This window comes from Balearica regulorum, chromosome 5, assembly GCF_011004875.1.
Source record: "Balearica regulorum gibbericeps isolate bBalReg1 chromosome 5, bBalReg1.pri, whole genome shotgun sequence".
NCBI classification, from domain to species: domain Eukaryota; kingdom Metazoa; phylum Chordata; class Aves; order Gruiformes; family Gruidae; genus Balearica; species Balearica regulorum.
This window is the reverse complement of record NC_046188.1, coordinates 30477568-30491281: the sequence shown is the minus strand read 5'-3', so window position 1 is coordinate 30491281 and position 13714 is coordinate 30477568. Positions and strand designations below refer to the sequence as shown.

Below are 13714 nucleotides of genomic sequence, written 5' to 3'. Positions count from 1 at the left end.
GCTGCTTTCAAGACAGAGAGTGACTCTTCCCGTGGTTTCTGACACCACAGTGCAGAGAAGCAGAAGAATAATCTACCTTGCTGTATGTTCTTTTATTTAAAAACAAAACAAAGAGTGTTAATTTTTCTTAGGATTTTCCCCCTTGCTTTCTTGCCTTGCTTGAAGTATGATTGGCCAAGTTTTTCACTGGAAGAAAACAGGAGGAGTTTATTAGTAGATCACTGTTGGTTAGGAAACAATATGCTCTTCTAGGAAACAGCTTCTGACTTGCTGTCTACCAATAAAAGAGAGTTACATTTCGTGAAGCTGGAAACAAAAATCTGTGAAATTTAATATCACTCCTTTTCAACACAGCCAACAACTTCAGATTTGACTGCAATGAAGAGATGGAACAAAGAACTTCTGGTTCTCTGGGGAAAGACAGAAGGCACCTCAACCATTTTGCCATAGCTGACACATTTCAGCATCTGGCACAGAACTGGGATTTACATGTACAAAGTTTATCTCCCTGATCCTACTTACTCACCCACTGTGCTATACAGAACAGAGGAAGACCTTCAATGTCAAGGCACATACCTTGGTGCATCCAGCCCAAACGTTTCTTACTAGTTTCTTGTGGCAGCATACAAACATTTTCTTTCTGTTATGGAGGTCCTTAGAGCTCCTCTGCTATTGGGTAAAATGACTAAGACAAATCTTAAGTGAAGAAAATTAGCTTTATTTATGTAAATTAGAAAAATGAATTGTTAGAACTTTGGTCAAATGGTTAATTCTGTACAATTTACAATTATATTTATATACAAAACTTATAATAAAATACAGTACTTCACACTTTTCCTGAGTCACGGTGTGTTTCTCAGTTCTGTAAATCTTTTTTTCTTCTTCTTTCAAAGTAATTAGATTCAAGAAGGAAATACCATCCTCAGTTTGATAGTGTTTGGTTTAGCTAATACTGGTATTAAGAAAGAAGTCAATACACTGTATGTAGAAAATACTTTATAGCCGTTGCAATTTTGACAGTTATTTTTCTATATTAAAATATGTTCCTTGATAAAAATGTTAATTAAATACTCCTTATTATAAGTTTGTTGCACTTTATTTGACACAAGCTGACTGCAAATATGTCCATCTCTCGTTGCAGAGATACATAAATTTAGGTGAGTTACATGTATATATATATAACCGATCATTTAAAGATCAGGAAACATACATCCAGATAGAGCAGACGTCTGAATTGAGGCACAGTATATTAAAATTGCTGTCCTATCCTGGACAAGATATGTAAGCTCCAATTGCCTGGCTAGCCTGATACAAAATTAACACAATATACGTCCTGAAAAGTGAGACTCTGTCGAGCAGTGAGGCACCAAGCCTGCAAATACTTCCATGTGCATAACAGTCCCACTGGGTAAAGCACTGCGGAGTCCTCAGGGAAGAAGCATCGTAGAGCTGTATTTAACAGCTTTTGTTAAATCTCGGCCAGCTCAGGAAGTTGTTAGGATTAAAGCTATCAATATTACCTTTATTGAGTTGAATTGTTTGAGATCAACAATAATCTATTGTAAGGCTTATAAGGATATTTAATCTGTTTACTTAATGATGCAGTGTGCTAAATTAGTAATTAGGATAGATTACAACCTGCAAGTAAATTTATGTCCTGGTTAAATCCAAAAACCAATCAGGGTAACTTATTTTTGACAAACATTGATTTAAAACAAAATTAATTTTACTTAATGGCTAAGTGTGGACTGTCCTAAATATATCTATGGTAAAGTTCACTACACTTTTTTAATATAGGCATGTGCATTTCAGGTATTATAGTCCAAAATAATGCAAAAAATACAGATTAGATGACCTCCGAGAGATTTATTCGTAGTGTTTAGAGATGTTTAAGAAGTCTTACACTAACAAAAAATTATCTAGAGATTCACTTTTTCTTAAAAACCTTCTGTAACACTTCAGTGCAAACCGAAATACATGAGATCAACTCATAGTGATCCTGCTCCAATTAGAAATTAAAAGGGACATTTTTTGCTGTTGATAGCAAAGTACGTAAAATGACAATAAGAGACTTTAAAGAAAATTGGTCTTTAGCTGAATGCTTGAACTTTTCCCAGGATTCTTTGCATGTTTAGCAGTCTTCACTTTGATGCTTTCTTGATTTCCTTTTACAGCTGACTCAAGCCTGGCTTTCATAGTTGGCGAGGAAGCCATTAGTTTTTTAAAAACTGATGAGTACTGTGGACCAATCTGCATCAGATTTTGCAAAGCAAACTCATGTAGATTTTTTGCAGAGTTTGTAGCAGAAACCAGGGCGTTTTCATCCAAAAGAAAGGAAATAAGGATGGGAAGAAGGCAGGCCACCAAATGAGCACCTATAAACATTGAAAACACAACTTAAACCTACCCTCTTTAAAAATAGCTTCAAATTCTAACTAGAAGTATTTCTCTAAGTTAACATTTAACACAAACTATAAAGCTGCAAATGTTATTTGAACTGTACAGTTGAAATAACCAACATTCTTGTTAGCAATCTTGTTAGCAATTAGTGTTCAGGACTGGATTCCTAGTGGTCATTTTGTTTTAATTTGTTATTTATGGCAACTTTCAGCATGTCTAATGCTGTAGATAGCAGTAATGGGAGTAACTTACGGTGCTCTTCCTCAGCAGTGGCTGTGAGAGCTGTAACCACCTTTATTCCCTCCTGTATGACTTGAAGTTCAGCAGCATTTTCAGGTTTTGCTTTTTCTGTTTCCTGCAGTTTTCTCACAATGGATGGTGCTAAAGAATGAATATAAGGATACGACACAGTTTTGTTTGGATGCTGAAAGATGGAGTGCAGCAGCTGGTAGCACTTATATTGTACCTAAAGGGAAAATCAAATTTGCAGTTACAAAGTGTTATACTTAAAATGACATGTCAGAGTGGTTTAAAACTCACAGCTTGTCAGATAAAATTTTAGGGAGGGGGAAAACTGTGCCTCACAGCTTGAAAACTCATCAGGTTGCAGGCTGCTAATGCATAATACTTTATAGGAGCATTTTAACTTGTAATCAAATTAAGAGAAACTAGGATCATGCTTCCTGTTTCTTTCCACCGAGTCCTACAACTTCCTACATTTTTGAGTTAAGGAAAAACAGTTATTTCTGTGTGAAGATTATCTCTTAGTACTGTTTTGAAAAGATACTTTTTTTTTTTTCCCAAAAATACAGCTGACTGAAAACAGATGCTTAAAATGTAAGCATTACCTCTGTCAAACTGCAGACACAATTTTAAAAAGCCTGAAATGGTGCAGTAGCTTGCATGTCATTGGAAGTCAATAGGACTGAAACTGTCAAGTTCCTACATAATTTCTGAAAAGTTCAGATGCCTAAAGACTTGGATAAAATTTGCAAATGCATACTACCATTTTCTTGCAGTCATATTTGGCATCCCCAGTTTCCTGTCAGTGGAAACCAATGTTTATAATACTAGAAATGTATTAACATATAAAAAAATTACTTTCTTACAGCTATTTCTCAAGTAAACGTAACTATTTAACTTTTTGTTACTACGTGAATATATACAGAGAAGACGCAAGAAAACCAGTTTACACTGAATTCTCACAGTCAAACACGAAATCTGATGCATGTTATTTTCAGAGCTGGACTTTCAGAGTGAGGAAGTCCCAACTCCTAGAAAAGCCATTTGTATTTGCAATGATAATAAATACTTTTTTTTTCCTGATACGTTGGTTTTTTAGATGAAAAATAGTAACAGATGACCTGTGGCACTACAATCTCAAGCAACTGTGCAAAAATATTTATACTAGGTGGGAACAAAGCATTAATCTAGTTCAATATGCTGCCTCCAGCAGTGAGCAGGAGCTGATGCTTATGGGACAGTAACAGTTATGTAGTGGTTATGTGCTCCAGCTCCCAAAGACTCACAGCTGAGGGATTTCCTGTGCAAAAGATAGTATCTGTGTGTTGAAGATAAAACGAACAAAAAAACCGAAACAGGTGCCTACACAACTGTATCATGCGCTTATCAATGTAAAGCTCTGAGTCTGATGCAATTAAAAAAAAAATCATAGGAATACAGAACTGTATACAGAATAAAAAAAAAAGATAAAATACACTGCTGGACATGTTCTTGCTAACTTATTCAAACTGTATTTTAAAATACAACAGATGTAGTCAGGACAGAATTAACTGGAATTAACACACAGGACAAGTGAAACAACTGAATAGAGAATAAGCCAAAATGCATGTAATATGATACCGATATTCTTACCACGTCAGCAGTACTTACAAGAGAATCTTTTGAGTCAAGTGTTACTTTAAACTTCTCAATACAACGCTTTTGAAGGCACTCTATGGTAGTAACTTCTGGACTGGTAGACATAACAAATACTGTAATAGCAGTAAGCAGGCTAACTTCATCAAGTTCTTGGAGAAGCCCATCTACTATCAGTAAAGTAAGCAGTCTGTTAGATTTGCATTAAAATGTAATTCTATGAATTCATAAAGTATTACAAAGAGATACAATAGAAATACCAATGTCTACGATTATTAAGGAATGTTTTTTTTCGAATACATGACATACTCTGATGCACTGAATACAGACTTACTCTAATAAAAGCCAAGACTAAAATGGGAATTCAGGGGTGGTTATATGCATATTTAGAAATAACAGCATACTCCTATTCCATTGTTCCTCTGTATAAAATACAATACATATCTTTGAAGAGCTGGTACCACATATTTGGGTAAAACCTATTTTGAGAATAATATAAAATCTGCATTGAGAACATATATTCTTTTGCTATAAATTAAAAAACTAGCACTATAAAGAAAAGTTCCAACAACAAATCACAACTTTGAGATTAAACGTAAGGAATGATAAAAAAACCTACAAACCTGGGAAGTTGAAGCAGCAGCACACAGAAAACTAACTTTAAGACAAAAATCTTTTTTCTTGAACTACTGTTTTAATACCCTTTGCTTCAATACAGACAATAATTCTTTGTGAAGAACCTGCATGCAGCACAGCTAGTTTTTTATGCTCAGCTGCACACTGAAGCCCTATCTCCTGTTAATTCCATCGTACCATATAACTACATTGTGGCACTACACAATATGGCGTAAGCCTGCAATCCCACCCACATTTACACCTTTTCAGATGATGACTTCTTGTATCAACAGTACTTGGTAGCCAACTAATTCTCCTGTGATGAAGATATAAGTCTTTTTTAAGATGTGCATGAATTTAATTTAAATAAAACCAAACAACCTTTCACCCAAACATTTTTGTTTTGTTTTTTAAACACACAAACTGCAAATTTGTGCTTACCTTGATCCCAACAGTCAAGCACTGTGACCAAAGCACTACGTAGAAGATCAGTCCAAGCAGTCCGACTCTTCTCTGCTCGAGCCATTGGAGAAGACAAGAGTCCTTTAAGAGCTTGTAGAGATGCAGCAACTGTCAAAGGTAACTGGCCATCTCGCAATTTCACAGCAGTTTGTTTAAGTACTCCAATAATTAGGTACAAGATAGTAGGAAGAACTGAAACGCTTCCTGTAAAACAAAGCAAATCAATTCCATAGAAGTAAAAAAATTCAGGTACCTTTTACATTAAAAAAAAAATTGAAGCAGTTTTGTTGGATTCTCTTTTTTATTTATAATTTATCATTTTTAATCAGCTACGTGAATTGAGGCACTGGTAATTTGAAGAAAGATTTGAAATATCATGTGACTTACCATAGCAAACATGGGGTCAGACCTGCTTAAGTGAAGTTAAATCTCTTCCCTTTTGAAATTGGCATTGTGTATGTGCTGGTTTTGGCTGGGATAGAGTTAATTTTTTTCATAGTAGCTAGTTTGGGGCTGTGTTTTGGATTTGTACTGAAAACAGTGTTGATAACACAGGGATGTTTCCGTTACTGCTGAGCAGTGCTTACACAGAGCCAAGGCCTTTTCTGCTTCTCACCCCACCCCACCAGTGAGTAGGCTGGGGGTGCACAAGGAGTCGGGAGGGGACACAGCCGGGACAGCTGACCCCAACTGACCAAAGGGATATTCCATACCATATGACGTCATGCTGAGCATATAAAGCTGGGGGAAGAAGAAAGGAGGAACGTTTGGAGTGATGGTGTTTGTCTTCCCCAGTAACTGTTATGCGTGATGGAGTGTCCTGGGGATGGCTGAACACCTGCCTGCCCATGAGAAGTGGGGAATGAATTCCTTGTCTTGCTTTGCCTGTGCGTGTGCAGCTTTTGCTTTACCTATTAAACTGTCTTTATCTCAACCCAGGAGTTTTCTCACTTTTACTCTTCCAATTCTCTCCCCCGTCCCACCAGGGGGGGCAGCAAGCAAGCAGCTGTGAGGTGCTTAGCTGCCGGCTGGGGCAAAACCACAACAGTATATAGTTTCCTTAATGACTTTATTATATGAAGTGTGGAATTATGTCATGTTCAGAGATAAGCAAGAACAGAAAGATCAGAACCAGTGAGGAGCAGAAGAGAAGCTATAGAAGTATACAAAGTACTGAATAGTAGAAAACAAATTATGAGCATCCAAGCATATTTTGCAATGAAGACAGTACAGTGAAGGAAATTAAGACACAGTAATTTCAAAAATGGTATGAGGAAATGCTTCTCCCATGTGATATGTAGTTAGCCTAGGATGTCATTGCTCCAGGAAATCACTAAAGTCAAGAATTTAGCAAGATTAATAAGATGATCTCAGACTAAAAATGCGTAACAAAAATTCCTAGAATTATAATAAAAGAAATCTAACAAATATTTTGGAAAAGAGGAGACCTAAGGAGAGAAGATGATTGTCCCACAGCCTACTAAACAGATCTTCATCTCTCCCCGAGAATATGACAGTTGACCTGTCAGAATATGAGACTATTAAAAAAAATAAATTAAAATAATCACAGAAATAACTTGGGATAGCTGTTTTGCATATTCCTATGTCTTTGAATCCAATAGTAATACAGAATTCTGCACATACCGGAGAAAATCTAGAAACCCGCATACTTATGTGTTGCTCCTATCTTAAGTTCTGATTCAGCAAAGCACAGAGTAAAGCATATGGCTTAATGTGTTTACGTCCTTCCCTCATTAGCAAAACACTTATGCTTTTAAGATTCTAATATACTGATGTTCATGAGAGACCTGTTGAATAATGAGGATCTCTGACATATGTAGAAGTATTTTCTGAACCTAAGGATAGACAAGTCTCTGAAAATTGATTTGAAATTCAGTAGGAAATGCAGTTTATGAGCATCATTTATTTGAAGATTTTATTGTGGATACATATCATGACAGGTACCTGCACCAAGAGACATGGTAGTCACAGGACTATAACTTCAGTTACCTATTAAAGGGGAAAAAATGATGCAATTCCACATAGGAGTTCTCTCTGATTATATGAGTTGACTTTTGGAGATGCTTCTTTATTCATCTGACTGTATAAGCAAGCCTAAGCTCCTCATTTTAGTCACCTGACTTAAAAGCTTAAATTCTCTAGTGTAAACATCCCATCTGGTTTGATCCTGCAAACTGCTGATTTGAGGAATAACTTGAACAGATAAAGACAAAAAAACTACAGGGAGAAAAGGAAAATCATAGCTTATTTTTCATACAAGATAATTGCCCTCAGATCTAAGTGATGCTGTTTGTTTCCTTTTGCTTTAAAATGATAAATACTGAGCTGCAGATGGAAAAGAGATATCGCATCATCGCCCTACAATCATAGCAAGAACTGCCTACTATTCCATTTGGAGTATGCTCTTCCCTGAAGAAGAATCTTGTAACAGAGAACAAATTAAGAAATAAGAAGACATTTCCATGGCTGGTAAATGCAAAAATTTGCATAAGGCGTAACACAGATACCTAACGTTGGAACAGAGGAGTAGGGCAAAAAAGGTTTATAGGTGTGGCTGTAACAGTACTGAAAGATCATACGCATGAACATGATATTGATGGGTGGCCAGGAGGGAAGCCATCTTAAAAGTTTGGAGTGAATCCAAAATGAATCATGGGTAAAACTCAACTGATCTGAAAAATCAACTAGAACTCCTTTCAGTGGTTTCCTAATGTTCAAATGATACCTTTCACTAAAAGCTAACATGATACATTTCCCTTTTAAATTTAATTTATGCCTGCATTATAAATTCCAGAATAGACAATTCAAGTAGAATATAATCATGTAGCTATCGTATACTTCCCTGTACAAAATGAATCTATTAATTGCACTGCTACTTGTGGGAGGAAAAGAAAAACTACTCCTGTAATTGCTTCAGTTTTGTAACTTGTTTTGTAATCTGACAGTCAAAAAAATAATTAGAACAGGAAATTGTCACAAGCAAATCAACAAAACTTGCTGTCAGATTTATCCAGCTGAGAAAATTAGGTAATAACAAGGGGGCTCAGAAGAGCCCAATATTCTTTCATTAATCTTTTCTTGTGATGAAACAGCATACCTTCAGGAGAGCAGATTGCAGGAACATCAGAAAGAATAACTAATGCTGCTGCTACCAGTCTGCTTCCATCTTCTGACAATAACAGATGTTTTCCAGATTGAACTGCAGGGCTACAAGTTAATTTAGGGTTGAGCTGGGGAAGCTGTCTGACAAGAATACAAACACACAACTCCAGTGTTGCGAAGACTAATGATTTCCCAGGCACCAGTCCTCCTGTATCTTTGCCTTCTCCAAATTCTGGTAATGTTTCCTTTTCTGCAGCACCATCATCAACTAAAACCAAAAGAAGAAATACGGTAGAAATCTGCAGGCTGTATCTTGTTTCCAAAAAGTTTACTTCTTAAGACTGTTTTATCACCAAGTGGTAATCTTTATACATATATATGTGCATGCATATGTATTCCAAGTTCTACTGGCAAACATTCATCCTGCTGAATAAGCAAACCATGCATTAATTGTCAAAAGGCAAAAGTGTGTGCAATAGATTTAGACATACAACATGCTGAGGCACCATGCCAATATGATGTCACCTGATATTAGTGTTTCGAGTCTTCTCTCAGTTAAAAAAACCATTTCTTTTAGAAAATGAACTTTAGGAAGTTACTATCAGAGTAACTAGTGGAGTTGGGCTTGTAACACCTGTGTGTGCTGAGTCTCTCCATTGCTCTACTGCAGCTGATCCCAGCTTTTCACTAAGACTGACACCACACAAGACTATTCCAACTGCAGTTTCTCCAGTTTTCCTCCTCACTGCATGCCCTCTAGTCACCCCCAAACCCATCTGCTGTCTGTCATACCACCCCAATTACTTCTGTCAGGTATCTGGACTGACTTAAGTAACCTAGGATTAGTCATCAACGGTGAAACACTGCAATTAAGATGCATCTTGGAGTATCACCTTCAAGAATCCAGTTTTCCAAGAAAGAATTGCTTTAACCCTGATAATGTGTTTTCCACATCTCACACATTTCTGTACCTTCTGCACTTCTCCGCTTTTCCTTCACATGTTCCTGAGATGCAAAAAGAATCAACCGAACCACTTCAAGGGCAGCAAGCTGAATATCAGGTGATTCTCTGGTCAGTATCAGTCGATGCAAAACATTCAGCAGCTCTACACCCAACTCCTACAGTAAGAAAAATGCTTAATATATCCCCATTCTAATGCAGGAATTTTAGAAACTTGTTAATACTTATTAAAGCCAACAGTATTATTAACCTCACTAAGGAACACAGTATAATTGATACAATCACAGGAGTTGGCATTTACTTCAACATCTAGCTCCTAGCTCCCAGTAGCAGCAGTCCTGCTCAATTCTCCCAACAAAATAGTAATCACGGTAATTTAGAGATAAAGCATTTAAAATTACTAAAAAAACCCCAAGTAATCCTTATCTTATGGCTTTTTGACTCTTGAAGGTGGGGATACTACATTGTATGTCTCCTACAGTATATACATTTCCTTGAAGAGAGCACCAATAGTCAGCAGAACTTGGGCATGTTCACAGACTTTATCACTTTTGCTGTGTTAGACAATTGCATAGCACACAGCATAATTTAAAGAGAAAAAAAGGAATATTGAAGTTACTACTTCTTTTTAGGATCACTGGTGCTTTGCAGGTGTTTTGGTTTTGCCTTTTTTTTTTTTTTTTATACCACTGTTTTTGTCCAGGTTCCTTTTATCATCTTAAATATTTACAACATAATAAACTGAACTGTCCCTTGACAGAGTGACAGAATTTTTTTCTGGAATTCTGTCTTTACCTGGCTCTCATCCTACTCATCTAGTTACTCCTTCCTGATGAAATGTCCTCAAGTTCTGTGCCCCTCACTGTCTTCTTACAGGTTCCATGTGCTTTTTTTCTCTCCTCCCTCTACAGCTTTGGATTATGGTAAAGCATATAATTCACCTACTACTTATGTGTTGAAGATTCCTGGATATACAATAGAGAGTAGAGATACTGTTCAAACTAAAATTATGCCTTAATTCTGAGGGGCTTTTGATCATTAAGACATTACCTGATCACCACCTATTTTAGACCTCGGCCACGGAACATCAAAGAGTGCCTGGAGGGCACGTAAGCAGGCAATGATGTTCTCCATTGCTGCATCTGATCGAGGAGAGCAGAGGAATTCCACACTAATTCCTGTAAGCATCAGAAGAGAAAACCCATATGTGCATAAAATTTAAGAAGTAATTTTGTCAATTACTAAGTAACCTAACAGTAGGTTGAGAAGGCACAGAAATGGCATGTGCATTTTATATTAAGCGAATTCATCTCTTATTGCTAATATCTTGGGGCAAGAACTCTATTTCCCTCAAAACAAAAAGAACTTCAGCTTCTAGACAGTATAAGACACAATTATAACTGGCTATTAACATAAATAAAAAAGAGAGCTATTTCTGAGTAAAACACTGAACTCTAGGTCCAAGGAATAGGCAAACAATTCATAATGAGTATATAGCAGAATATTTGCCTAATCACACTGATTTAGGTAATAGAAGGAAATAATGGAGAAAGTAATAATAGTTCCCAAACTCAAAGGCTGAGGCTTTATCTTCCCATTTTACAAAAATGCTAAAGATTGCAGCTACCACAACTGGATCACCAGCAATAAGTAAATTACATGAAGCCTAAGCTTGCACATCCTATGAGCTTTCAGGACTCTTCAGATGACATTTTATGACACTGGAGATAAACTTCATATAAACTGTGATCCATATTCTTATCCCAGCTGTACAGCTGTAATTCCAAAATGTGTGATGACTTTGGAAACTGATCAATGTACACTAATTACAGCTGTGTAACAGAAAATGTCCCTGTTTTAAAATGCTTTCAGTTTCTCTGTAGGAAGTGAAAATGAGTAAGTGGAATATGTTCAGAAGCAGAATAAACAAGCCAGGTGTTCATGGTAAAGTATATGAAATTTGAAGCACTAATCCAGTAGTACAGAAAGCAGGGGAAATGAGCAGCTTTTGCCTCAGAGGTCCCACTTTTAACTGAGGGAGCAATAGAGTTCAAAAGGAAGCTGGTTCTGTGCAGGAAGACTGGGATTCAAAAGAAGCACCTGGGTCGTACAAACCCATGCCAAAAAGGGATTACAGAAGAAGGATACAAAAGAGAGACTAAAGAAAAAAAATACCACCAGAAATGCCTAACTGTGTAAATTTAGAGAACTGGGACTGAATTTAACTGCCTGATTAGCTTCTGCAGTAGCAGAGGCTTAAACAGAGCTTTATGTGACCTTAAGGAAACACTTTTTTACCATGAGGGTGACCAAGCACTGGCACAGGGTGCCCAGAGAGGTTGTGGAGTCTCCATCCATGGAGATATTCAAAAGCTGTCTAGACACAGTCCTGGGCAACTGGCTTTAGGTGGCCCTGCTTGAGCAGGGGGAGGTGAACAAGATGACCGCCACAACTCCCTTCCAACGTACACGCTATTCTGCGATATAAAACTGTACTTCAGCAATGCTAAACCATACACTCTGTAATTGTAGTGCTACAACCGTGATAAAATCCACCCGTGAACTTGCATATTTATAAGCAGAGGAGTAAGCACTTGTTCAGCTCACAGTTTTTTCTATGACATTGGGGAAAACATTCTACAATTTTCTCACTAGGACTTAAAATTCTTCTGACTATATTTTTTCAAGAGATACAATATTCAATGATGCAGTTAAATGTGGATAATTAAGTATTTGTTTGCTAACAGTTTTACCTATTAAAAAAGACGTTTTGTGTTATAGCATCTAGACAGATTATGCACTTACTAACCCAAGATAAGATGAAATCTGTCAGTATTCACATCCTCAGGAGATTTCACCAAAGGCCTGGTAGAAGAATCTTGACACATTGTAGTTGGGGTGACAGGTCTAGAGAGATTATTAACTCCTTCGTCTGGATCAACAACGATGAAACCTGTGCTAGTAAGCCATAATGCTGTAGCATAAAGTATCAGTGCCCAGGAGTGGTAGTAATGAGGGCGGGCATTTTCAATTGTCTCTGCTGTATAAAATGTACCACCTACAAAAAGAGAAGTTACAGTTTTACAGATGTCATTTCTTTTTAACTACCGTATTTTCTCATTCTCATAAAAGGAGATTCTTCTTTTTATTGAAATTATATTTATCGTATTTGATGTACAACTTTTTTTAAAAAAAAAGTTCAATATTAAAATGCAGCTTAATGAAGGCACTTCATTTAGATTTATTTGGATAAAATCCAATACAATTACCTTTTTCTTCTTTCAACCATAAAATTACCCAACAAACAAGAATACCAAACAAGCTACTTGTCACATCAGTGAAACCTCCATTCTCAAAAGCAGTCTTTATCTTTAGATAGGTCTACAAGTATGCGTATTCTCTATACAATTTAATCTTACTGGGACCTTAACACAAGTCAGCTAGGACATTAATGATGCGCACTTACAAGTCACCTATGAAAATACAATTGATTTGCCTTCTTACCTTCAGCAGGTAGTTGTGATGCATATTCTGAAGGCAAAGTTAAGAGAGCAAAATCCTGAAGTGCAGCAAGCCAGAGCTTGCTTAGCGTTCCAAGATCTGCCTGTACTAAGTCCAGAAGTCCACTGGCTGAAGATGTTACATCTCTGTAGCTTTCTTCTGCAGGATTTGCAATTTTTAAACAGTGATTGTGTGCATCCCTTTGATTCTTCTGCTTTTCAACTGCAACTATGTAAACCTGTTTATATATTTGGAGAGAGATTTACAAATATTAACACTTGGAAAACTATTGTGATCATTAGCATGACTGCCTGTTGAACGGGCATGAGTTTTCCCAAAAGTTATTCCTGCTTCAAGTCCAGTAGGCATGGGTGAACAAGCATTTATTTTCTAAACCTTCTGAATCCACTCCTCCAGCTAACCTTGATGCAAGAGTCCCAGTAAAGGGAAACCTACTAAAATTCCTAATCATAGCTGCAGTTAACTTCCCTGCTCTTAAAAAATTAATATATTACTTGTCCAGCTTCAGCTTCCAACCATCAAACCCTGTTACAGCTACAAGACTGAAGAACTTATTATCAAATAATATACCTATAATCGCAATCCTGAAACCACAGTCAAGTCATTCTTAATCTTCTTTTAACTGAAATTATGCACTTGCAACCAGCTTCTTAATACTATATATTACTCTGTGTTAGCAGTAAAGAATGAAGAGTATAGTCTTGCATCATTTGCAAACTTTGGGTGTTACCATCAATAGGTTAACTTAAATGT

At 36.7% G+C, this 13714-nt stretch overlaps 1 protein-coding gene across 13 annotated transcripts in view; it reads right to left on the bottom strand.

The window, feature by feature from the left end:
- Window positions 1–697: 697 nt before the first annotated feature.
- HEATR5A (HEAT repeat containing 5A) overlaps window positions 698–13714 on the bottom strand; it is a 67605-nt gene continuing 54588 nt past the window's right edge. For 10 of the 13 annotated variants that reach the window (XM_075754020.1, XM_075754021.1, XM_075754017.1 and 7 more), the window contains 9 exons: window positions 12944–13178; window positions 12249–12497; window positions 10490–10617; window positions 9450–9597; window positions 8474–8746; window positions 5335–5559; window positions 4294–4448; window positions 2653–2866; window positions 698–2375 (listed from right to left, as the gene is read on the bottom strand). In XM_075754020.1, coding sequence (XP_075610135.1) covers window positions 2074–2375; window positions 2653–2866; window positions 4294–4448; window positions 5335–5559; window positions 8474–8746; window positions 9450–9597; window positions 10490–10617; window positions 12249–12497; window positions 12944–13178 — 1929 coding nt within the window. In that variant the 3' untranslated portion in view covers window positions 698–2073. The remainder of the gene's footprint in view (window positions 2376–2652; window positions 2867–4293; window positions 4449–5334; window positions 5560–8473; window positions 8747–9449; window positions 9598–10489; window positions 10618–12248; window positions 12498–12943; window positions 13179–13714) is intronic. The other 3 variants (XM_075754023.1, XM_075754027.1, XR_012835655.1) reach the window with 2 other exon arrangements.